Source organism: Mesitornis unicolor, unplaced genomic scaffold (genome assembly GCF_000695765.1).
Source record: "Mesitornis unicolor isolate BGI_N332 unplaced genomic scaffold, ASM69576v1 scaffold14179, whole genome shotgun sequence".
In the NCBI taxonomy this organism is placed as follows: domain Eukaryota; kingdom Metazoa; phylum Chordata; class Aves; order Mesitornithiformes; family Mesitornithidae; genus Mesitornis; species Mesitornis unicolor.
The window spans coordinates 33,109-59,719 of NW_010205352.1; the positions used below are offsets into that span (position 1 = coordinate 33,109).

At 36.8% G+C, this 26,611-nt stretch overlaps 1 protein-coding gene across 1 annotated transcript in view; it reads left to right on the forward strand.

Moving 5' to 3' along the window:
• USP34 (ubiquitin specific peptidase 34) overlaps window positions 1–26,611 on the forward strand; it is a gene marked incomplete at its 5' end in the record, with an annotated part of 116,385 nt that overhangs the window by 13,156 nt on the left and 76,618 nt on the right. The window contains 6 exon segments of the mRNA XM_010191374.1: window positions 312–379; window positions 8,004–8,196; window positions 12,571–12,632; window positions 23,615–23,696; window positions 23,790–23,882; window positions 26,113–26,238. Of these exon segments, the coding sequence (XP_010189676.1) occupies window positions 312–379; window positions 8,004–8,196; window positions 12,571–12,632; window positions 23,615–23,696; window positions 23,790–23,882; window positions 26,113–26,238 (624 nt within the window).

Sequence of the window (26,611 nt, forward strand, 5' to 3'; positions counted from 1 at the left end):
TAAACTACAGAAAATTCAGGAATGGGATATCTGGGCAGTATGATACTATTTATACAAAGTTTATATTTCACAGTTGACTAGAAGAAAAGATGCAGCTCCTGTTTATAAGTCACAGAAACATTCCTCGGTAACAGCTTTGAAAATTAGAAAATTAAAAAATTGAAAAAATTGAAGTTGAATTAAAAACAACAACAAAGCCTTATTTAAAAGTGGGGTTGCATCTATAAATTTACCTGCAATATTTCATTTTTTGCCATTCACATTAAATGTCATTAATGAAATTTTTATCTATTTATGTTTTTGTATTATAGATCAGAATATGGCTACACATCCCTGCTGTCATGCAGCACATTATACCCTTTAGGACTTATGTTATCAGGTAAATTTTTAATTTAAGATTTTTTTCTTGTGGGACTTTTTGACTGCACCTATTTATTATTTCAGCTGATAATACTTTTAGTTGTTCAAGTTGTTGCTCTGCCTGTCATTTCAGCAAGGAGAGTGAAGGTAATATATAAAGTGTGGGCAGCTCCTTACATCTGGCTGATTTCAGTATCAAATCAGATCAGTCTTGTTAACAGCATTTTTACTGTGACATCCAGCCCCATTCTGATGTGTCCTGTCAGTTCAATTGTAATACAGTTTCATTTTCTGCAATATCTTCGTAAAACTTTATATAAAATTTGCAATGAGACAAAGTAAGTAGAAGAGCAATATGTAGTCATTGAGATTTCACGTACTGAGTTTCACCGAGTTTTAACAGTGCTTCACATTTTTATGTTCTGTATTTCCAGCTGGCAGGAACTGAAGTGTGATCAAAAGTCTACTTGCACTTTTATGAATCTAAATATATCCAGTCCCAAAGATTTTATTTATATCAAGCTGCCTATCATGAAAAACATTTTAAGATTAAAGTATTTCTAAAGATTTTTTGTTTTGGCTTTCTCAGGACAATAGAGAAAATTCAGAGAGCTGCTGCTGAAATTATCTTTGTGTGTGTGTGTGTGTGTGTGTGTGTGTGTGTGTGTGTCTGCCTGGTGGTGGAGGGCTATGGGTCACATCTAATTCTCCTTCCAGTGGCCCCACATTAAACTTTTCTGGTGCAGACAACCTAAAAGGCCACTGCTGTTTGCATGGGCCCACAGCTCTGGATTTCCTATAACTGTAATATTAGAAATGTGCTTACACTGGTCGTAGCTTACTTCTCTGATAACATTAAATGTGCCTTTACAGATTATATTGTCTTAACTATACCTGTATAAAATCACAGTCTTAACAAAAATAATTACGTTGGCAACAAAAAAGTGCACTGAACAATGAGGCTGAGAACTATGTTTCGTATTTTAAAATGTTCTGGTTTTAATTGTAAATAATTTTTACTGTAAAAATTTTAAGTACTGGCTTGGTCATCAGTCTGTGTTGCTATAACATGGTCTCTACCAAAATTATATCAGCAGAGAGAAGAATATTCTGATCTTTTATTGAAACATACCACTCTTGAGTTACAGTTGACCCATGTGCACTCCTTTAATGCTGATGTGTTATCTTTGAAATCTTACAAAGGTAATTATTAATCATGAAGCAGTCTGAGAGGATAGGCAGAGGATCTTCAAGTTCTTGTCTCCGTACATATTCCATTAATGGTTATCTGTGTACCTGGGAATTTTGTTCATGAGCCTCATTTATCTTCTTGCAATGTATGGAAATTAAAAGAACATTGAAGGATCAACAGTTAAGAGATAGGCTGATAAGAAGGAACTTGAGTGAGACAGGATAACACAGCCTGCAGTCTTTGCTGTTAATCGTCACTTGCTTGTCATCCTGTAATTCTTAAAACATTTTCTGTTTTATAACTGTAGGTGTAATTAGGGTCATTGGAATGAATGGAAGATTTTTTTTTCTCCTGTGTTTTCCTTATCTCTTCCCCTTTACCCGTAGAATATTTGCATCTGATTTAAAATGTGATATGTCAGCAGCATCTTGCTGTAGATAATGCCCTTGATGTCTGTTCTTAGCATTTACAATACATTCATGTCAATCAGAATGGTAAAATTGATACAGGATACAACTGTGAAAAACACCAGCAGTTTCAGGAAGGTTTTGTTCTCCCAGTTACCATTTTTCACTGCTGAATCCTGATGAGAGATCTAGGATTTCTGAAATCCAGAACTTTGTGAAGATGCAGTTACAGAGAGGAATATAAAGCTTGAAGCCCATATAACAAAAATAATCTCTACTGCTGTACCTTTATATGGGACAGAAGTTAACCCAGATGCCTTTGATAAAAGATGACTTTTGGGATATATACAGCTCACTCCACATGGCTGTCAAGCTTACAGATCTTGTCCTAGCAGCTTGGGTCTCTGGGTCTCCATCTGCTTTTTACTTCAGTTAAAAAAAAAAAAAAAGACAGCAAACATAATCCTGGGCACAGCAGCACAGCACCTTTGAAACAAATCCTGCCATATCTTCTGCTGCTATGCAAAGTAAGAAAGAGAGCTTGGAGAGGGTTTTAGTCTAGAATGAGCTCTCGGGGCTCTAGTTGTCGGTTAGTCCAAAGTGCTGCTCTTCTAGATTCCTTGCAAGAACTGCACTTTGGAGTGCTGACCAGCATAAGCAGAAAGAGAGATCACCTGACTGGCAACTTAGCAGCATCTTTTATCAGATGAAGTTAACTTTTCTATTCCTGCTCAGTGGTTATTTCTACTAAGCGTGGATGAAATGAATAGCAAAGTGTGTAATTGTGTAGAGGAGGCCGCTGCTGGAATTTGCAAAGATCATGAGCACAATCCTGTCATTACTGCTGCTACTGGTAAAAGACTAATAAATGTTGTTTTCTGCCTGGGGAGTGGAGCACTGGCAATCATATCTTGCCTCTGAAGGGCATATGTTTTTAAGCCGTTTAGGAAAGAAATAAAATACGTGCTTTCAATAAGGAAGCAAAGTGGTTCTGACCTCCGCAGGAGGAAGCTTTTATTGATCCTAATACTTTGGAATTATGCATTTCAAATTGTGAAATTCTCATGAAAAAAGGACAATACTTGCTGACAGAGTTACTAATGAAAATAAGTCATAGCTTATTGCAATTACAAATGAGGGCAAGTTGTTGGTGTTTCGTCATAAAAGACATGGGTTCCAGCCAACTTCCACCTCAAGATCAGAGATGAGGGATGTTCTTCATGGATCCAAATACTAAATGCCTCAAGAGAGCAGTAGCTATAAACAGTGGTGTTTTGAGGACAATGTTTTTTTCAGTGGCAAGATTGTTGATTGAAAGCAGCATGGGTAGTTCTGTCCTTTAAAAAGAAGACAGCTAGCAGTGAAGTCCAGTTTTATGAGAAGATAAAGCTGTATGTCTGATTTTGTAAGTGCCTCTATAAACTACCAAAAAGTGCTGGATAGTAAGAAGGAAGAAACGTAAAATTCTTTCTTTAACGTCACAGTTGGTACCACCTACTTAATGTTCCACTGGTAAAATCTGAGAGCTATGTGTAGCTTTAGCGCTGACCAATATCATATTTAGTTCTGACCCTTTTTCCTTTCCTCCCCTTGGATCTTGAGAGCTTTTTAACGAAGGACACGCGTCTCTGCCCCAGTTAGTGAGAAACAAAACAATCTGTGCTCAAGTACATTGAGAAGAAATTGCAAGTGGCAGTTGCTTCTGTGTTAGCCATGTAGTCTTGGCACGGGGCACAGGCGTAACACTGGTATACGCAGAGGAAGTGGAAACTTTGAACAGAATTGTTGATCCATGATGCTTCCTGTGGAATGCAGTGACAGAGAACACAGATGAAAGAATTCAGATTACTCTTCTGCTTAAAAATTTTTTTTCCTTAAGAATTTGGGCATCATGGGAGTGCCTGAGACCACTCTTTGCTACTATACTTCACTCCTCCAAAAATCTGAAAATTTCTGCTGTTGGTACAAAGGATAGGCAAGTCAGGAGACAATGGCCTGGCACTTTAATGAATTCTTCATCTCACTGAGGGGTGGTGACGCATTCTGCTTGATATCCCTTTTGCAGCTGTGGTCCAAAGGAGTCATATTAAGGGAAAAAAAGATTATTTCACAGCTGAGTAGCTGAAGTCCTGAAGCATAAGATGTGGTTGTAAGCGCTACATTAACATGGAACTCCACATTTAAAACTGAACTCTCTCTCTCCCCTAATACAGCAAATCTAAATAGTTTAAGCAGACTAAAACTAGTTTTGCGGTTTGGTTTGGTTTTTTGTGTGTGTGTTTTGTTTGTTTTTTGTGGTTTTTTTTTTTTTAATTAATTGTTTGTCTTGCTTGAATTTAGGTTATTTATTTACTGATTATTTTAAGTATGCCAGGCTGGCAGGACAGGTCCAGTAAATATATATAGACTGTCCTTTATATGTATGTATAAAAAGAGATATGCTTCTTTCCAAAAGTTTCATTTAGGCGAAAATGTCAGATTTACTAGATCACCCAGATCCTGAAGTGTCTTTCCTGTGTTTCTCTAAGACTTAATGCTTATCAAAATAAAAATGACAAAAATTTAGGAATTAAAAAACAGTGGACAGAATGGAAGTCATTATTAAGCCGTTATATGAGTCAGTCACATATTCACATTTGGATAGTATATACAGTTCTGATCATTCATTCTTACAGACGTAACAGAACTATGTAGGTGATATGAAGGGTGGCAAAGGAGGCAGGAGATAAAAAATGATGTTGATAGGAGGAAAAAGTATTGACAAGGAGGTGGCTGTTGTGTGCAAGTATTTTGAAGACAGTAAATAGGGAATAATAATTCACAGTTTTTAAAAACAGGAAGTGGAGAGCATACAAGACAGTTGTCAGAATGCAGACTTTAGAGAAGTGAAAGGTTTTCACGCAAACCTAATTATGAAACTAACCTGCACAGGTTAATGAGAAACCCAAAAGTATAAATAGAAAGAGATTAATGAATTAACAGTAGTAGACAGGTTCATCCATTTATTTATATATATATATGGGATAAATATTTAATCTGCTTTCAGAGTGGGTATTTTGGGCTAAATAGACTTTTGCCTTGCTCCACTGTTCTGATGTAAGGCAATGCAGGAAGTTTACAGTTAGTGTAAGGAAAGATGTGTGTTAATTGCCAGTGCTAGGTAAAGATTTTGTTCTTGTTAATAATATTGTTCTACTCATAAAAGTATAAAATGGACCAAGTTTACTGATACAGATGGGCTTAGGCTGCTGTATCTTTCCACAATAAAAATGAGGCTTGGCCTCCTCTGCAAGTTTCTGTAGTTTTAATCCTGGTAGTAAAGATACGATCATATTTGATTTATGACCAGTGTAGTAGTGCCAATAAATTTTCTAGTGTAGATGCAGCTACACTCAAAGACAAATGTGCTATCTTCTGCATTTATACTGTGCCTGGGTGGAATGACCCAGTTGTGTTAAAAAAAACCCAAACAAACCAAAACCAAACAAAAAACTAAGATACAGGTTAACAAGTAAAAAGTGCTTTTTTTTCCCCTGTAGCTTTCTTTAGGGCCTTGACAAAACAGATTATGCTGTTGAATTACTTGTGTAGCTGTGAAAATGCACCTACATGGTAGTTTCAGTTATTATAAAGGGGGATTTTTTTAAAACACTCTATTACTGATACTGTAATACAGAAAACATGGCAGAAATTTGATTCAGTCTTGGACTAAATACAGTGAATGCACTGAGAGATCTTAAAAATGTTGTAGTGTGAATTTTATGAATGAAAGTAGGTTCATACCAATACTGGTGCATTAGAATAATAAAAAAGCCATTTTGTTTTATAAACTAGATTAGTGTAGTTGCTTCACTAAGCTTTCTAGTGTGAGGAAGATTTCAGGTGAAGGTGCTGTTTCAGAAATCTAGTCAAGCCACAGAAGCACCCTTCTTTGTGTATAGGTAGGTCTGTGTCCATTCCCACCTGTTTGATACATAAAAGCATCCTTTGTCTGTTATATGTAGAATGAGGAAATTAATGTAATTTATTTTAACATTTTTGAGATCTTTAGAAATCCTTCACAAAACAGTTGAGTGTGACTTGATGTACATTAGGAACATTGAGGAGCTTTGGGAACCAGGGCTTAACATAGTTTGCGTATGAAAACAGGGGGATAAAAAGTGGTCTGAGGTTGCTGATAGTTAACGGCAATTACTGTGTTTTAACATGAACGGATGCATTTTTTCCATCAGTGTTACTCCTGTCACCGGTCTGTAGGTTAAAGATAGGTCACTGGGTCTGGTTTGCTGCTGAACTTTTTCAAATTAGTATTCCTTCTTGTTGCTACTTCTATTTAGAAATCATAGTACAGACACGTTACTTTCTTGCCATGATCCGGTTTCCAGTGTTCCACATGAGAAGACAAATTTCACAATTAGTAACAGCGAAGGATCTGGTTGCCTTGGCCCTGAATGGTCCTTCTTTGCCCTGCTGTTACATATCTGTGATTTGTATCATAGGTCTATGGTCTCTAGGATTATTTGCCCAGAAGTCTCTTTTCTGTGTTTGACAATGTTAAGTATCATTAAAGTGTGTTTATTTTAAGGCCTCTACACAAGAGCTGTGAAAAAGGACCTCAATCTAAATAAGAATCTTGGCCTGTATTTTTTCCTTTTAAAAAAATTACTGGTGTTTATATGATGTAAATGCAAAGGAATGGTGCATAAATCTAGCTAAGTGTAGTTTAATAGCTCTTGTGTTTTTTAAAAGATTCATGCATCTATTTGGCCAGTCTCCAAGGATAGATCGAGGCTTAGGCTGTCAAACAAACGGATTTTTAACGCATTTCTGTGTAGTTAAATCTGGTTTAGATGTTTTTGAAACTTCAAAATGCTGAAGTACAGCAGAAAAAATTAACTCTGCTAACCTTGTATGTATGTACCTTTCACTCTGTAATCTTTAACTGCTTCAAAATAAGCTTATGAAAGCTTGTTTCTAAACATTTTGCTTTTAGGCATTAAGTTTAGAAGAAATTCCCAACTGTGTCAGTGTTTTATATGTGAGCTTTGCAGACATTTCAGTATAGATTTTCATGGTATGTCTCGACCTTGTAGTTGCTTAGGGAAGACTGAGGTTGTGGTAGCTTCTGGAAGTTAGCTCTTGCAAACGATTATTTCCTCTGCCTCCCATTTGCAGAGACTATCTGTACTGCAACTCATTGTGCATGATTAGATGATCCCGTATCTAAGATGTCTGCAGTAGGAAGAACGTAGCAGTTTAAAATTCTTTAGCATTTTTGCTTTCTCTATAAGATACCTAGGATCCTTGGTGATGCTTCACATATGTCCTAAAAGATCATAATCATTGTCAATAGAAGAAGCAACTTGGGCGTGTGTTCCTGTACTAACCTGTTGCAAAAGCAGTGCTGTCGCAGAGGAAGTACTAATGTACAAGCACAGATGGCATATGGTTATGGCAGAAAAAATGTGCACGTACCGCATTTACTCTAATTGTATCAGAACATGATGGCACAATTATAATCTTTTTCTGTTCTGTGACTGAGGCCACAAACATGAATATATTAATCTTCAGAGGATTCGTACTGTCAGAGCATGCTGTTTGTGGTCCATTGACCAGAAAATCAGTTTTAAAGTATATTAATATGTTAAGCGTGTTGTGACACTTCAGTTTTGAAGAACATAAATAGACATGGTGTAGCTCTCTGGAGAAGGCACCTTCCTGTGAAACAAGTATGAGGTTTAGATTTCCAGTCTGCATTTCTGAAGAACCCCATGGGTTTTCTGTAATTTTGTGGAATCTGAAAATATGCAAAATCTGAAAATATTTAAAATAAGACATTTATTTACTTTTTAAAATGCTCTGCATTATTCTGGTTTTCGTCAGTGTTGTTTGTATTGTTGCCAACTACTGATAGTGGTATTTTAAGGCTTAGTCTTCTCACAGCTATTGGAAATATGTATCTGCTATAATCAAGATGGTTTTCCAGGAGTGTTCTAGTTTGAATAATATGCTTTTTATCCTCTCCCATTTGTAATTTATTCTAGGTATTTATGTAAACTCTCAGACCAGGAGTTGCGACAGAGTGCAGCCCGGAACATGGCAGATTTAATGTGGAGTACAGTTAAAGAACCATTGGATACAGCCTTGTGTTTTGATAAAGAAAGTCTTGATCTGGCGTTTAAATACTTTATGTCTCCAACCCTAACAATGCGATTGGCTGGGCTGAGTCAAATAACAGTAAGAACTTTTAAAAAATATAAAATAACATTTAGGAAAAATGTTTCTTTTGTGTTTTATGAGTTACAGACTTGTTTTGAGGACTTTTTAATGTGTGAAAACCGTAGAATCCTCTTAGGAAATTATAGTCATGACTGTGAATGTAGGGTTCACTGTGAGTTAAGTCCAAGTGACGGCTATATTCTGCAGCATATGGAACTGTAATGCATTTCCTGAACAATTTACCATGCTAAAAAAGCCCTTTATAACCATGTTTTGTGACAGCTATGTTGAAATTAAGTCCTTTGACATGACTGTATTTGTTATTTACAAAGGCTTTCAATCTGTCTTCATTTTTACTTTTACAGTGTCGTGACACTACTGTGATAAGCTGCTTCTTTGTACAGTACCTACCTCTTTTTCCTGTTTGTTTAGTATAGTCTGTTTCTCAAGAGACCATTTCTGCATTAATTAGCGGAAGACTGAATTGAAGAGATAAATATATAGAGCATCAAACAGATTAAAATAAAAAAAACCCTCACCCTCCTCTTTCCAATGGAAATGGCCCACATTGCATCAGTCAAGATATCTCATGCATCCTTTGGCTGTCATTGCTTCCTATATGCGCATTACAGCTATGGAAAGACTGCTGTACAGAAGGTCAAAATTGAACTTTTTAAAGTACTTTATTATTTATGCAGTTACGGATATCTGATAATGTGGGGCAGATAAATTTTAAAGTATGGCCATTAACTGGGCATAAAAGTAACTTCCTTTTTTTAATTCTGCAGTTTTGGGAAATGTCATTTTCAGTGTCGTTAATTTTAAAGTAGATTTCCAGTGTTTGCATAGTTCCAGTTATGTTAGATTTTTATTCCTTTAAATACTTTCCTTTGATTTTGTACAATTGTCCTTGTTCAGCTACTAATGTATGTCTTTTTGTGTATCCAAACCAAAAGATAGTCTGAAAATAAGAATGCATCAGTTTGTTTATTTGTACAGGCATGTAGTTCATTAAAGGGAGTGTGAAATTGCGGATTTTTTAGTAGTTAAATGTTTTGACCTGTTACAATTGATAAGTGTTATTGTAACAGTGAGATTTTTTTAATACCCATTATGTATTACCAGAAGCAAAATTTTGCAGTATTCTTCAAACTAAACCAAATTGGTTTCAGCTCCATTAAAAAAATGGAGTATTGTTTTTTAATAAGTGAATTGAGTCTTTTTAAACACGAATAGTCTCTAAAATGGCTCTGGAACACTGAGACAATTTATTCTTCTTTGTCATGCAAATCACAGGAAATTTTTTGTTCTCTGGTTCTCTTTTTAAAGATGTTACGAAGATCTCTTTGGAAGAAGCATATTTTGATTTTTCTTCTTTGACTTTTGAGTTTGAGAAGCATTTTGTTTCATTCAGTTTTGTATACCTTGCCTGGAACAGTTTTAATTGCCGGATCTGTGCAAGTTTGAGTGTGAAACCTGAACCAAAATTTACAGAAGTGTTGACTGCTTCTTCACTGAAGTTTTCTGTTCTTTGCAAACAAAGATGTGTTTATGAAGGTGTAGTTCAGCTTAGTTAGTATTTTCACACAATCTTCTCTATTTCAGATGTACTTTCATGACTGTTTTTTTGAAATTTCTTTTTTCTATTCATGTCTCTGATGGGTAGAATTCGTCAGAGTAATTTAATTGAAGTATTCTTCCCAACCAACGCAATTTCAGCTTTCTGTTTTGTATTCAAGACCTTAGAACTGAGACACCTGCAACTGCAAAATACTTTGCTTTGCTGGACTTTCATTTGCCAAAAGTTGAGCATATAGCCTTGAAAAAGTCTTCATTTCATTTTGCAAAGAGATTTGAAGATTCAATGAAAACTTTTAGCAAAATTATGTGCAAGATATTTTAAAGTGTGAACATTTCAATACATACATTATTTCAAAGAAAAGCTTCTTCTGAAAATTCATAGTTGACTTGGATGCGGATTTCTAATTTCACTCATAACATCAAGACTAAAATAGATTTGGTCAGATAATGTCTGCGGCTTGCCTCATTGTTCCTTTGCAAGGTAAATGTACTTTTGCTCTCATCGTGGAGACAGAAATTGTTGACCGAGGATATCAGTCAATCTAAACAGATGAATGTCTTCTAACATGTAGGTGTCAGTTTGTGTCTGCCAAGAGGTTTTTTTTCCCTGTCTAACAGCTAATGTGACCAGTCCTAAAATTAAACCTTTCAGTTTCGTGGAACCTCTTGAGACTCACAGAATACATGCCGTATGGCATACAAGAGTTATATTTGCTTACTGCCTAATATAGACTTGCCTCCCTTGAAGAGCAGCATATACATAATGTGTCGTATCATCTGACTGAAGCTCTTATTTACAAAACAAGGTTGAAGACACACACATGAAAGTTAATTTTAGCAAAGTGGAAGCTTCAGTGTTTGAATATGAAGTTGGAAATAGCTACAGAAAAGAACAGCAAAATGTAAACCAAGATAAACCTGAAGCTTTCTTTTTGTTGTTACCTTGTTTATATGTGAATTTGTTTCCCAGTCATCTGTTGAGGTGGTTCAGCTCCAGAATACCTCTTCTCTCTCTGCTGTTCCCTCACCAACAGGACTCTTTGTTTCTCATGTCCTTCTGGTCGGAGTTGAACTTAAGTATGTGAAAAAGAAACTGATCTGGCCATCCTTCCTTTTTCAGTTTTTCAACCCCTTTTTATTTGGTTCTATGCATTAGTGAAAATGCAAATGCAACATTGTTAGGCTTTTCCTGAACAAATTCAGTGCAAAACTTGAAAGGTACATATTTATTCTACCTGTATTGGTTTTCTATGTAGAAATTTTATTTAATTTTGATGCCTGGATCTTGAGACAAGACCAGCAGGGAGATGCCTTTTTGTTCTCAGCTTTCTCTGCTGAAGAGTATACCTTTGATGTTCTTCATAACTAAGACATTTATGTTACATTAATCAAGTGTCAGGGCACAAGTGTCTTTAGTTTCTCACAATGTTTTATATATGGTAAAAAATTGTAGAAGTGTTTTATTCCCTCTGGCATTTCATGGTAAAGAAACATGAAGTGAAAAAAATGTTAGGAGGTGAGTGAGGATAAGGTGGTGCAACACTATCCCATGTGTACTTTGTTTTGCACTGTTGTATCAGAATTCTAAGACTTCCCTTGAAATTATTTTTAAAAATTGCTTGACAATTCCAATGTGAAAAAGAACACATTTTGTCAAAATTCCTTTAGATAAGGATTTTGTATGGGAAGTTTGGATCAACATGTGACCATGGATTTAAATGAACAGCTTAATACTCTTGCACTCTTTGGTTCCTTTCAAAACATTTTCGATTGGGGCACAAGTCTTCAGAAAAGCCAGTGAACTTTCACTTCTTTATTTGACCCAATTCTAATTGGTTGTAACAATTTCTTAATGTAGTTCTGTATGTTTCATATGAAAGTATCTATTAATAAGTAGATAAGAGAATAGTGTAATCAGGCACTCGTCTCACTAATTTTAACGCTTATATTCGGTTTTGTTTCTTCAAAAACTTTTTTTTTGCATGAAAATTGTTGATATTAGACAAATCTTTCTGTAAAGACTGCGGATCAGCTGTGACCCGAGTTACAGAATACACATACCAGAATTGTTTCAAGAAACAAAAAAGAAATATTTTGATGAAGTTATGCTACAAGTTTAATTTGAATTTCAAAAATTCATGTTACTGTGCCTTTAATTTTTTTGAAAACAAGATTACAAATAAGTTTCATTACATAGTTTTATGTATTAAAAAAATATTATGTACATGTAAAGAATTGGATACAGAGCCTTCTCTGTATCTGGAAAGGTGATACTGAGTAAAATGGTGGAAAAGAGATGCAAACCTTTAACAGGCTTTTTTTTTTTTTTACTCTGGGATATCTTGAATTTATTAGTTCAGATACCTTTGAAAGCTTCCTTTCATGTAAAGACGTATTTTTCACTTAATTTTGTAGAATTTCAACACTGATAAGGTGACAAAAGAAATCTTTGCTGTTGTAGTAAGCATTGCAATAATGGGGAAACCCACCCTAAAATAGTATTTTCCATAGTAAAAATTGTAAAAACCTTTGTGCAAAGTGACTGCTACACACCTTGTTTTGATTTCTGGAGTGGGTGGAATTTTGTAACATTTCATTGCTTTAGTGAAAGAAAGGTTGATTAAAAAAGAGAATTGATCCATCTTGCCTAGGAGAATGCCTGTTCAAATTTTTGTCAAATTTATTTAAAAACATTGAAAGTACTCAAAAAAGTTGTTTACTGTCACTATTACTATTTTTAAATATAAGAAAACTATCTCACAAAATATTTAGATAAAATTTTAATTTTTTTCTTCCTTTTTCTAACTATAGAACCAACTTCATACCTTCAATGATGTGTGTAATAATGAGTCATTAGTTTCAGACACAGAAACGTAAGTAGGAACATTATTATGGATACTTTAAATTTGCTGTATGTTTGCAGTTTTTCTGTGTTGCTATGGGTTATACACAGTGGGGAGTAGTGATAATCTGAGGCATTTATTAGAAATATTCTAATCAGGAGTTTAATAAGTGGTTTTAAATGGCAGCTTTATAAATATTTCTGAAAATTTCTGGGTTTTTTTACTGTCTTAAAAGAAAAGAGTCAAGGTAACCTTTAGAAAAATTGTGGTGTATGAATAAGAACCAGCTAATTCATATCCAAGTAGTATTTTTGCCATCTGCCCATTTCTCCTGAGTATTTAGTTAACTAAGGCTTGTCTTTGCCATCTCTGGCAAAACAAACTAACAACTTGTTCCTAGTTTTCCACTGAGTCTGTGAGGCTGTGCTATTTATTGTTTTCCTTTAGAGTCCTTATTTATGTAATTCAGGTGTGTTTAAAAATTCTAAAGGGGGCTCTGGTAAATCTTTGAAAAGATTCATGTGTGGGGTTGTATTTCAGTGAGAAAATGTATTGGTTTTTGTAGTAACTGTAAACTTAATGTTAGAAGTGTCTAGAATTTAGACAGAAATACGACTGTAGGTAGTTGAGGTAACTGTTCTTTTGAAATAATGGGCCAAGTATGTAAAGTGTAAGATTTTACTTGTGGTACGCTCTTGACGTTTCTCTTCGGGGTTGTATCCATCTCACTACAGAGACACACTTTCCACTGTCTTTGCTGGTAAATGAGAAGTCTGTTACAGCAGCAATTGGCTTGCTTTTTTGCCTGGGTAGTTTTATTATAGATGGCTTTGTTTTAACGCCTACTTACTGAAATCTGGGAGCAGTCAAGACCACAATACTGTAGATTTCATGTAAACAACTTGAATGTTTGAAGTAAAATTTATGGTAATAGATTGATACTTTAAAAGTAAAGAATCAGAATCTAGGGGAGTTTTGCTTTCATAAGGATGTGAAAATACCTTGACAATACAAAACAGATAACCACTTGTCATCAACTTTTTCTTGTCATTTGACACTAACGAATAGGTGAACACAAATCTGCGTGATCCATTTATTTAAAAAAAAAGTGTCAGAAAAAAAATTGAAGAATTCTCATCAGTATGACACAAATAATCTTACTGTGATCTGGTGAAACCTGAATGTAATGCCATTAAACTCATGTACATTTCAAAAACTTTGCATTAGTATAGTAAATGTAATAACACATTTATTTGTTTAATATAGCATTAATATACTATATAATTATATATATTGTTATTATTTATTATATTTTATGGCCTGGGAGAGGTGTTGGTTTTTTTTCCAAAGCCTCTAGTTCTGTAGCAGTAGAAGTAAATGGAGGAGCACAGCATGTTGAGTAAGTGAGGTGGCTTGGTTGGCTGGGGTATTTTCAATATTGTACTGCCACTTACGGTGTATTGTTACACTGGGACTGCCAAACCTCAGTTTTGTGCATTTCTTCTCCTTCTTCCTTCATGTTGAAAATCTGAAGCTGAGGTCTTTCTTGGTTGGTTTATTTCCTGAAACACATTGTGAATGAAATAGTCTTTAACTAGTAGTAACTAATTAAAGAACATTAACCGGAGGTTATTCTGCCAGTTAAACCAAATAAAAAGCTGATTGATTATCTGTGTCAATGTAAAAAAGGAAAGTTATCAACAGGGAAAAAAGGGATGAGTACTTAAATTTCCCTGCAGAAAAGCAGATGTACTATGGGAGAACGTCAGAGTTATCTGAAAGCTGAAGGAAATGGTCAAACTCTCAGTTGTGCTATTACTTTCTTGGCAAGGCCATCTGTAAACAGCCTCTCATTTGAAAGGAATGCAGCATGAACAGAAGACCTTCTTTTCCAGTGTTGTAGCATGTGATTTTTTTAATCTGAATTCCAGTCATTCTGATGTTTTACCTGAAATGTTGGATACAAATCAGTATCAAGTATTGCTGCTCGTCTTCAGATAGATACATTTTGGAATCACTGATTTCTTCCAGCCAAGTAATCGCAGAAGGCTGGGGAAAACGTCTCATTTCTACAATTTGTACAGTACAAAGCTTCCCTCTCATTAGAGACTCCGTTCATGAGAAATTTTTGGATGAAAAGGCACTTATGGAGTTGGCAGTGATTGAATGAGCAGCAAAAGGAAAGCTTTTCACTGCTATTTTCTCTCCTTAGTGGAGAAAGGAAGTCTAAGATTTATTTTGTACCTTTGTAGCCTCTGCAGATATATCAAAGGAAATGTTTTGCATTATGTCTGGTCATTCCCATTATGTGTTTTGACTTTTCCAGATGCGTTTGGAACTGTCAACTTTTGGATTTCTCCTTTTGTATCTTGATAAGGTGGGTTTGCGGGAGGTATCTTTTTTTCAAAAAAGGAGCTATCAGTTAGTCCTAGCTCTTCCTTTTCTTTTGGAAATATCAGGACTTTTTTAGCAACAGTAGCTTCCCACCATTATCTGCATAGCTGCAAATTTTCCATGGTAAGGGGAGCTAAAGCATCTTCTGTCTAGGAAAACACTGGATTTTGCAATTTCACTTGAAAGCAACAGAAAGCTAAGAAAGAGAATTCTGTTTTCTAGCTGTAGGTATTGGTATGTCTTTTTAGATTTAGTTTACTTGACTGTCTTCTCTAGGGTTCAGAGTTTGTGGTGACTGAGTATGTGTATTGTCCAGATATGTGCAATGTCTCAGTGGCTCAACTTCATAATATCCCTCAGAGATGTACTTTTAATTTAGTTACTCCTGTCTCTTAAGATGGAATAATATTCTTTGCAGTCTGAGGTACTGAAGAGTATGAAATCTATTGAAGCTAAAAATAACGAGACTGAACAAAAGAGCCTAAGTCTTTGAACAGTGATTCCTAAAACTATTTTGCTGATGTCAGTGAGTGAAAAATGATCATGCCTTTCAGGAAGAAAAATAATTTTTTAGTGCTATTTGGACCACGAGAAGAAGTGTTCGTTTCTTCGGTAATGAGGACACTGTGGGCCTGTGGAAGTAACATGTGTAAAGAGATACTTTGTTTTGCTCTTCCCTTGGCAGACAGCCAACAATTTGAGTTTCAGGATTCGGGTTGATGCTGAGCCCTCCTGCCTCATTTAAAAATTTGATTACCCTCACTTAAAAAGCTTACTACAGAGTAATTTCAGGTGTCCAAAATTCCTTTCACCTCTGAACAGAAGGATCTGGACTATTTCTTCTCCCTTTTTTCCCCCCTATCTTTCCTTGCTTATTAAGATATCAAGCTGCAAGTTTTGTATTGCTGTTTCATTTTACCACTGTTCTCTTAGGTCATATTAACTCTTGCTTCCTCAGTTTTTGTCTGTGGTCATCAACTTGAATTTATGGCAACGTCGTTTAAGCCCCTCTTCCCTTCTCTATTCCACGTTCTGGGGATCTTTTAAAGTTTTCTCTGAAAAAAAATAGTAGTAAAATTTTTCACTCAGCTTGCTGATGTTTCTTTCTAGTGGCATACACAGCAGTTTAAGAAATATTCAAGATGATGTCAGAGCGGTGGTTTTGGAGCCAGCAAAGCGTCAAATAGGAAAATGTGTGCTCATAAATGAAAACATATGCTCGAATGTGTGTTGAGAAGGTGCCTGCTATATCCTCTTAGCGTTTATGATCCTAAATAGTTGGGTGTTTCGTATTTGTTATTGTATTGTAGATGCTGTTTCAGTGATTATGTCAAGAAATGTTAGTCTTCGTCTTTTGCAAGCTGCTTGTTCTATTGCTACGTTTTTTCTTTTAAGGTTTTACATAATATTTTTCAGTGACATTGGTGACTTGCTGTATTTCCTCCCGTACTGAGCTGGTGTGTTTTTGTAGCTGCATTGTGATTTGTGTGGGGAATTGAGTGTTTGGATAAATAAGGCTTTCTCTGGGGGGGTTATTTAGCTGCAGGATTTGTTCTGGGTCATCATGTGGCTACGAAGTATTGTACCACAGCCTTAGATTAAAATGTTTCTAGGACTTTAACCCAGTCCTCTTACAGAAACACACGTTTTTGACCTACCAGGAAAATGCATAATCTGTGGTTTCCTTCCAGATAGTTTTATTTAGAATATTGAACAAAATTCAAACTCTAGGACTTGCCTTTTGTAAGCACAGTTCACAAACATCAGGTTATATCACAACCTGAATAGCTTCCACTCCCCTGCCCGCAGTCTCATGGAGTGCCTGGGGAAACTAATATCAAAAGTGCTTGAATTTCATTTCTTGGAAGTGTAACAGTAATTTTTGACAGACATGAATTGTCAGTGAATTTAAATTTAAAGTCTATGGGGAAATTGATTAAGCCTAGAAACCACGTAGCCCGATATGTTGTGTAGATTTCCAGTGTGAGAAAGATTTAGAGACATTGAAACTAGAGTAGCTAGAGACATTGAAACTAGAGTAGCTGCTACCTTTACTTCTTCATTCTCTTCTCCTCCTCCACAGCACACTTGTAGAGAGTATCATGTTCTTTAAATGACTTTTCATCTTACTATCCCAATGACTAAATCTGTGAAAAGTAGCTAATATGTGTTATTACCAAGGTGAGCGTTCTTACTACTAAGGTCTGTATGACTGAGATCCAATTGTAAAACTGTTCTTTGTGACTACTTTCATGTCAGAGGAAAAAGCATATCTATACTTTTGATCATAATGTGTGTTTTTCACTCTGTTTCCTTCAGTATTAAAGAGGAAAATTTTTCTATAGCCTTTTGAAGAACTTCTTTTAAAAGAAAATTTGAGCGTATTTTTACTGAAAATTGAGTTTGACTGTGTAACCTAATAGGGAGGGATGGGATCCATCTGTCTAGAAGGGGCAAGGGGACCTTTGGCAGCAGGCTGGCCAGCTTAGTTAAGTGGGCTTTAAACTGAAGAACTTGAGGGTGGGGGCCAAAGCCATTACATCCAGCTGGGGAATCAGCTTGGCCAATCAGAGCAAGAACAAAGGTTCCTCAGCTACCTGCCAAGCTGATAACCAGAAGGCCTTCCACCCTCCTAGGGTGAAAGCTGCGTGTTCAACTCCCTCTCTGAAATGCCTGTACACCAATGCATGCAGCATGGGGAATAACCAGGAGGAATTAGAGATCCGTGCACACTCACAGGGTTATGAACTGATTGCAATTATGGAGACATGGTGGGATTGCTGACATGACTGGAATGCTGCCATGGATGGCTATGTCCTTTTTTGGAAAGACAGGCCAACCAGGTGTGATGATGGAGTTGCTCTTTACGTGAGTAAGCACCTAGAATGTATTGAGCAGTGCCCAGGGGCAGATGTAGAGCGAGTGGAGAACTTGTGGGTAAGAATTAAGGGGCAGGCTAATATGGGAGACACTGCTGTGGCTGTCTATTAAAGGCCACCTGATCAGGATGAGGAAGGTGATGTGAGGTCTTCTACAGACAGCTGAAAGTGGCCTTACAATCACAGACCCTGGTTCTCCTGGGGGACTTCAGTTCCTCTGACATTTGCTGGGAAGGCTACACAGCCAGGCATGCACAGTCCAGGAGGTTCCTGCAGTGCATTGATGATAACTTCTTGAGACAGGTGGTGGAGGAGCCAACAAGGAGAGGGGTGCTGCTGGACCTTGTACTGACAAATGAGGGACTGGCTGAGGATGTGAAGGTTGGGGGCAGTCTTGGCTGTAGCGACCATGAGATGGTGGAGTTCAGGATCACGTACAGCAGTCAGCTATAAGGAGGATCGCAACCCTGGACTTCAGAAGGGCTAACTTTGCTCTCTTCAAGGAACTGCTTGGAGAAATCCTATGGCATAAGGCATTAGAAGGGGTTAATATTCAGGCGCCATTTCCTCCAAGCTCAAGATCAGAGCATCCCAATGAGTAGGAAATTAAGGGAGCCAGGAAACCTGCATGGCTGAGCAGGGAGCTACTGGATAAACTCAAGTGATAGAAGGAAGTTTACAGAACATGGAAGAAGGGGCTGACCACTTGGGAGGAATACAAAAATGTTGTCAGAGGATGTAGGGATGCAACGAGGAGAGCTGAGGCATCCTTAGAATTAAACCTGGTAAGGGAGGTCAAGAATGACAAGAAAGGCTTCTTTTAAGTACATTGAAGGCAAAAGGAAAGATGGGCCCACTACTCAACGAGGTAGGAGCCCTGGTGATGGAGGATACAGAGAAGGCAGAGTCTGAAGGCCTTCTTTGCCTCTGTCTTTACTGCTAAGGCCAGGCCTCAGGAGAGGGTCCCTTTGAGACCACAGAGGAAGTCAGGAAAAAGGAAGACTTTGCCTCAGTTGAAGAGGATTGGGTTAGAGAACAATTAAGAAAACTGGACATCTACAGATCCACAGACCCCAGTGGAATCCATCCATGAGTAATGAGGGAGCTGGCAGAGATCATTGCTATGCTACCCTCCATCATCTTTGAAAAGTCCTGGAGAACAGGAGAGATCCCTGAGAAGTGGAGGAAAGCCAGTGTTACTCCAGTCTTCAAAATGAACAAGGAGGTCCTGGGTAACTACAGACCGGTCAGCCTCAGCTCCATCCCTGGAAAGGTGATGGAACAGCTTGTTCTTGGCACCATCTCAAAACATGTCAAGGAAACGAGGGTTATCAGGAGTAGTCAACATGGATTCACCAAGGGGAAGTCAGACTTGACCAATTTGATAGCCTTTTACGGTGGCACTACTTGATGGTTTGATGAGGGAGCTTTTGACACTGTCTCCCACGGCATCCTCACAGCTAAACTTACGAAGTGTGGATTGGATGACTGGATAGTGAGGTGGATCGGGAATTGGCTGAAGGACAGAAGTCAGAGTTGTGGTCAGTGAGGCAGAGCATAGTTGGAGACCTATGTCTGGTGATGTTCCTCAGGGGTCAGTACTGGGTCCAGCCCTGTTCAGTATATTCATCAACGACCTGGACAATGGGACAGAGTGTACCCTCAGCAAGTTTGCTGATGATACAAAACTGGGAGGTGTGGCTGACACTCCAGAAGGTTGTGCTGCCTTTCAGCGAGACCTGGACAGGCTGGAGAGTTGGGCGGGGAGAAAATTAATGAAATTCAACAAGGGCAAGTGTAGAATCTTGCATCTGAGAAAGAACAACCCCATGTACTAGTATAGGTTGGGGACTGACCTGCTGGAAAGCAGCTCAGAGGAAAAGGACCTGGGGGTCCTGGTGGACAGCAGGATGACCATGAGCCAGCAATGTGCCCTCATGGCCAAGAGGACCAATGGCGTCCTGGGGTGCATCAAGAAAAGGGTGGCCAGTAGGTCAAGGAAGGTTCTCCTCCCACTCTTCTCTGCTCTGATGAGGCCACATCTGGAATACTGCATCCGGTTCTGGGCTCCCCGGTTCAAGAAGGACAAGGAACTACTGGAGAGAGTCCAGTGTAGAGCCACTAAGATGATGAGGGGACTGGAGCATCTCCCTAATGAGGAAAGGCTGAGAGAGCTGGGTCTGTTTAGCCTGGAGAAGAGGAGACTGAGGGAGGATCTCATTAATTCTTACAAATAACTAAAGGGCGTCAGGAGGATGAGACCAGTGACAAGACAAGTGGCAGTGGTCACACACTGGAACACAGCAAGTTCAACCTAAACATACGGAGAGACCTTTTCACTGTGAGGGTACCAGAGCACTGGAACAGGCTGCCCAGAGAGGTTGTGAAGTCTCCTTCTCTGGAGACATTTGAAACCTGCCTGGGCATGATCCTGTGTGATCTTCTCCAGGTGATCCCGCTCTGGCAAGGGGATTGGGCTGGATGGTCTTTAGAGGTCCCTTGCAACTTCTAACACTCTGATTCTGTGAGTTCTCAATAAGTTGCCTGAATTGTAGTGATACTGTATAGAATAGTCACATAATGGTTTGCAAATTGCTTTAGGAACAAAATACTTCTGAATTACAAAAAATACTGATTGTGTGAAAGACATTTTAACATAGCTAGAAATCAAAATTAAACCACATTGAAAACTATACTTTACATATTTTAATAAAAAATTGTTCTAGGTTGACCTGCTTATTCACACAACTCAGAACTCAGTGAATTTTTATCAACTTGAGTATATCTGAAATTTCTGAAGGCTGTAGTGCTTTTGATAATTATTGAAACAAAAATGGGATGTGACAATATACAGTCTTAAATAATAGGTTAATTTATTCATAGATTGGCAGTTTGTTTATATGAAGTTCTGAAATTGCTTGCAAGTTAAGGTAACTTATCAAGGAGCTGGAAAAGCACCAAAAAAACCCTTTCCTGAAGTGGAAGTATTCAGGAAGTAAGTTGGGCATTCTTCATTTACACTTAGCTGAAATTCACTTTCTTTGGTGAATCCTTGAATCTGCTATCACATATATATTTCTTAGTGTATCAGAGAACAAAATAACTTAGTGCTGGTCATAACTTGGTCATTTTAAAATGCAGTATATTGAGTCATTGGTGTGCCCTCAGCAAAACTTTCTGGGAGGAACATTTCTCTCTGGGAAGCACAAAGGCTACATTCTGCCTTCCATAAGGATCCTCTTATTTTTGGTCATCCTCAACAAATCCATGTCAAATGAATTACCTTCAGAAATCAGAGATGTCATTTTGTCACAGCTGAGCTCACCAGTATGAGAAAGAGAATACATCTAGACACTAAAAATACATCTATTAAAAGTGCGTTCCCTCAAAAGAATAATCCATTATTTCTCAAAAGAAAAATGTTGCCGTTTAGAGATAGAGAACTGCTGTACTAATTTAATGAAATGTGAAGGAACTTACTCTGTAGGAGAGTTTTTGTTCTTTCCTTTGGAGTAGTTAAAATGTGACATAGGACTCTGGATACAATCTCTAATGGACATTGTGCCACTAGCAGATCTATGTGGTTTAAAGAGACACACTGATCCCTGTGTCCTTTCGTGTTAACATCACCTAGTGAATCTAGCAGTGTTTATCTGGGATTCATTCTGAAAGCTGCGGGTTTAAAAATTCAGATCCAAGAAGAAATTAAATGATTCTGAAACTAAATTATGTCCATTGACTTATGACTCGGTTGTTAAGGCTCTTGCCTCTTACGGAAGACCTTACGCAATGATTTTTTTCACATAACCAGAAGTTCACCCATTCATGTCTCCTGTGGGTGCATGTTCGCTCATGTGACCAGATCTGCCTATCTTTTATACGTGCAAAATGCAAACTATGAGGCGTTCTGGTTATATTTTGGTCATGTAGCAGGAACACTTCTGCCCACGGCAGAAATACACGGGTTAAGGTTAGGATGCATTTATCTAGAAGTTACCCAGAATGTAAAGCCATAACAAGGAGCTATATGGACAGTACCCCTATGGCCACTTGTGCTTGTCAGCATGGAGGCAGGTGGATAAGAGCATTTTTAGAGCCATGGTTGTTATTAAAGAAGATTGGTAGCGTATATTCAAATGAATAATAAGTTCCTTTAGCTGTAAAATCTGCAAAATCACAGCTCGCATGTGAAAAGCTCTTACTTCAGCTCTTCTTAGACAGGAATCCAAGCCCTTAATGAGTCTGTAAGGTGCATGCTCCGAAGTTTGGTTCAGGGTAGGCATCTCGGGGGTGCTGGGGATGGTGGTTGGGTTTTGGCTTTGTTTTGAAATGAGACTGTAGGAGGTTATGTAGATCTGAATTTTGTGGAACGGATGTGGCTTATTTTTTCTATTCTTCTTTGAGCAGATACCCTGTCAAACTGACTTTACAGTATGAGAGCTAATTTATTAATAAGACATAAATGATACTGTTGGTAAATTGTTGTACCTTGCAAGCCAGTTAATACTTAAATGTCGGGGGACATTTTATTTTTTGAACAATGTAAGAACATTTGATTCACTATGTTCTGGAATTAGAATAGAAGAGGACAGTATAGTAACGGTGTGTGTTGACTGCTAGAAACTATGGTGAGTATATCCATAGGGATCAGACAATTCAAAACAATTGAAGAACTGGCAACATGCCCTGGAAGAATTAATCCTATTTGGAAACCCTACAAAGGCAATCTCTTTTTACCTAAGGAATCTTGTTTTATTATTGCAGATGATAAAGATTGGCAATCCTGGAGTTTTAATAGTGACCATAAAAGTGACACAGATAGCAGTGGTAAAAATGACTCTTCCTGTAGTCCTCTAAGATACCCCCTTTCTCCCATCCTCTCCTACTTGTGAAACAGAGCACTTCTATTCCAGGCCCATTTAAACTACAGGCTGTGCTTTAGATTCTGTAATACCCTCCAGTTGTTTTGGGTGCCAAAATCTGGGTAAACAAATGATTGCTTGAAAGGAAGGAATAAAAAGGAGCTTATGCACTAGTTTCAGGGCAGTCTTTTCTGGAAATTCAGCTTTTGTTGTGGAAAATTTAGATTACTTGTCCTGTTCTGTTTGAATGCTTGCTTATGGAGTTGCAGTAGGTAAAGTTCTCTATTGTCATGGATGAAGCAAAACGAGAATTTTGAAGTATCTGCATACTATAGTTTGTGTACGTATGGCCATGTAAAATGTAAGTTTTTAAAGCTGTGTGAGTTACTATTTATGCAAGAGAATCTAAAAATATTTAATTGGCTTTCTTCAAAAAATAATTTCTGTCACTCCCACCTTTATCTACATCTGTGAATTCTCAGTATTTCTGGAATTGCATTATAAACTTGGATTAAATGGCAGTATTTGTCAAAATTATACCTGTGAGGTCTTTGCAAGTGGTCTGCAGATGGTCCGTTGGACTCTACTAAGTAATAAAATTGGTAGAGTTGTTGGTTACCTGTTTGCTGATGATCCAGGGGGGTGAGTGGGAAATGTTGATATTTGACGTTACTATTCCAGCTAAAGAAAAAAAATGCAGAAATAATTTTCTTACTACCTGAATGAATGTTGAGTATACTTTCTGTTCAAAAACGTTTTCATATGCTTACTACAGTTACAGATACTAATTTGAAAGACATGTTGTGCTAGGGAAGAGCAAAGTGTGTATTTTATAGATAGGTAATTTTACATGTTTCCACTCTTGTTTCATCTCTAGGTCAATTGCGAAAGAGCTTGCAGACTGGCTTATCAGCAACAATGTAGTTGAGCACATTTTTGGACCAAACTTACATATTGAGGTTTGTATAAAATTATTATTATTTTTAGTCTAAACATGAAGGAGTAACTTCTTGATCTAGTAAATCTTTCCTCAATATGTTCTCACTTTGCAGATCATCAAACAGTGCCAAGTGATTCTGAATTTTCTTGCAGCTGAAGGGAGACTTAGTACTCAACATATAGACTGTATTTGGGCTGCAGCACAGGTACATATGTAATATTTTTATAATTGCAGGAGTGATAAAAAAATAGAAAATGGCAAGTTGGTTTTTGGTTTATATTAATAAATCTAAGTTTCTTTTATTTTTTTCCTCATCTGTTTGAGTGTTTTGCTGACCAAAGTTTTAAGTTGGGTAGCTGCCACAATTGCTGTTTTGTCATTAGATGCAAGAATTCAACTAGGCTACATTTATACAAAAAAAAAAAGAAGTTAAATAGCAAAGACATAGTGATTTTGCTAAGAATGGGGATGAAGATTGTTGGGTAGATATAATATTTTTACTATTGTGCTAAAGTGCCTTGCTTCTGTGTATTGTAGTTTTCATTTCTGTTACTCCTGGTGGGAACAGTCAGGTGAAAATTGTGGCAGTGAAGTTTACAACAATGCTACAGTGCTGGTGTTAAAATCTATAGAAGGCACAGAGATTTTATTTTTTGCTTGGTAAACCTGGAACCTCTGATAGACTTTTTTTCTTTCAGAAATATATATTTGTTTGCTGCTTTTAATTGATTGTTATGCTTTTTATTTTAGGTTGTGAAATTTTTTTATTTAGAGGATTTGAATATAGTAGACATTCTGATTGTTGTGGAAACTGTTTTTCCATGGTTTCATTCTGCCTTTATTATTCAAAAAACCCTGCCCCACCCTCCCCCCAAAAAACCCAACACAACCAACCAAACAAACAAGAAACCCAAAACAAAACAGGAAGAAACCTCAACATTTCAGTGTAAATTTTTCTGAAAAATACACTCATAATGAAGATCAGAGAAATAAAATTGATCTTTTGAACAGGTATAGGGAACATACTTTTCACAAGTTAGAATTTGAAGTGGTTTTTTGTGTAACATTTCTCTGTAATTTTTTTCAATCAAATATTACTGTATACACATTCTGAAACCCCCATAGCCCAATGTCATTATAACATGCAGCTGATAGCTTAATAAATGCTCTGGATAGCAGCATTCACTCTAATAGGCTCCAACAATTTTCTGTATCAGAGTAATTAATAATTAATTATTTCAGTTACATTTTAAGAGCAATGTTTAACCTTTCTTGATGTTTTCACACATACAGTAACTCACACTAGTGTTAGACCTTAGGGTTCTTTCTGCTTTTATACTATTTTAAGAACTTATTACCCAAACGCGATAATTCTTTTACAGTTCACATGTTCATTTCGACATACTGATATTTTCAAAATATATATATTTGATATCAGTGATTACTTCTTGTAATTAGAGGTTTAAATCGCTAATGTTTTAAAAGCTGACACCTTTAGACTAAAAGAATAGAAGGCCTTAAAGAATATATTTTCCACTTTTTAAACTAACTTTTTGGCAAAAAATTTATCTTCTCTGGGTCAAAATAGGTATCTCAAGATGCTTAAATGCATCTTGGTATAGAATCCACATAATTTCATTCCAGTTTGAATTCTGTGAAAGATGGCATGTACCCCATGGACTGCTGACACAGATATTTTATATGCCAGGAAGGGAAGATAAAATAAAGAAAGAGTTAAAAGACCCCTTTTGAGGTGTATTTGTGTTAACTAGCAACAGGAATGCTTTTTTCTGGAAGCTTCCTGTAACCATTATTTTATTTGTTGAGTATCAACATCCTTATAAACATAATGAAACCCTTTGAGTGACTATCAAAAGCAGCATTTAACTTAAGAGGAAACATCTAGGAGCACTGTCACTTTAATGTGTAAATAGACTAGTTAGCTAAACGCGTTTGTCATATTTGTTGACATCCATTAATGGAAAGACAAAAGAATTATAAATAATTCTCACACAGTTCATACAGTCTGTTTTCTCAGTCTCATATTAGCCTGTAATGTCTTTATTTGTATTTACCACTGCTAATAAGGTAATCATTGCAATCGGGATTTAGCATATACACTAATATTTTAGTAGTTATATTTAAGTTAAAATACTAAATAAACTTCCAATTCTCCTTTTCACCACATTTCTTGGAACTGCAACTGAGGAAGATAGAAATTTAATTTCACTAAACTTTACATGCTTTAGAATATGAAATTAAGTTTAGTCAAAATTAAGAGTTTGGTGTAGTTTGGAATTATTGGACAAGTGCTTCCTGAGAATTTGTGCAAAGATGTTGTTTAATTGCTGCAATTTTATCAATCTTTTGTTGGTTTTTTTTTTAAGTTTATTTTGCTACCTCTGTTACCTTCTCTGTTTGTTTGTACTTTGTAGCTGAAGCATTGCAGTCGTTACATACATGATTTATTTCCTTCTTTGATCAAAAACCTGGACCCTGTCCCACTTAGACATCTTCTTAACCTAGTTTCAACTCTTCATCCAAGTGCTCATACTGAACAGGTAAAGACAAAGCTAACAAATGCACTGTAATGAGAAAAGAAATTATCTTAGTATTTTAAACAAGCATTATGGATTTTTCTTTGTCTTTCTCAAGGAAGGCATGTGAAAGTATTCCTCACTAATGCATAAGAGAGGAAACTATGAGTGAAGTTGTCGTGTTTCTTCAAGTAGGCCTTTTCTGGCTTTTGGATTATAATCTTTTTCAGTTATTTCTGAAGGCTACATAACCGCTGATACAAGATTTTAAATGCACGTCTGAAATTAAGAAGTATTTCACACAATATTATTGTGTGCATTTGTTTATTTTGATGAGTTTATTTGGGTGAACTGTAGTATTGGCATATAGAAAGTTTAGCAGTGGATCTTTGCTTAC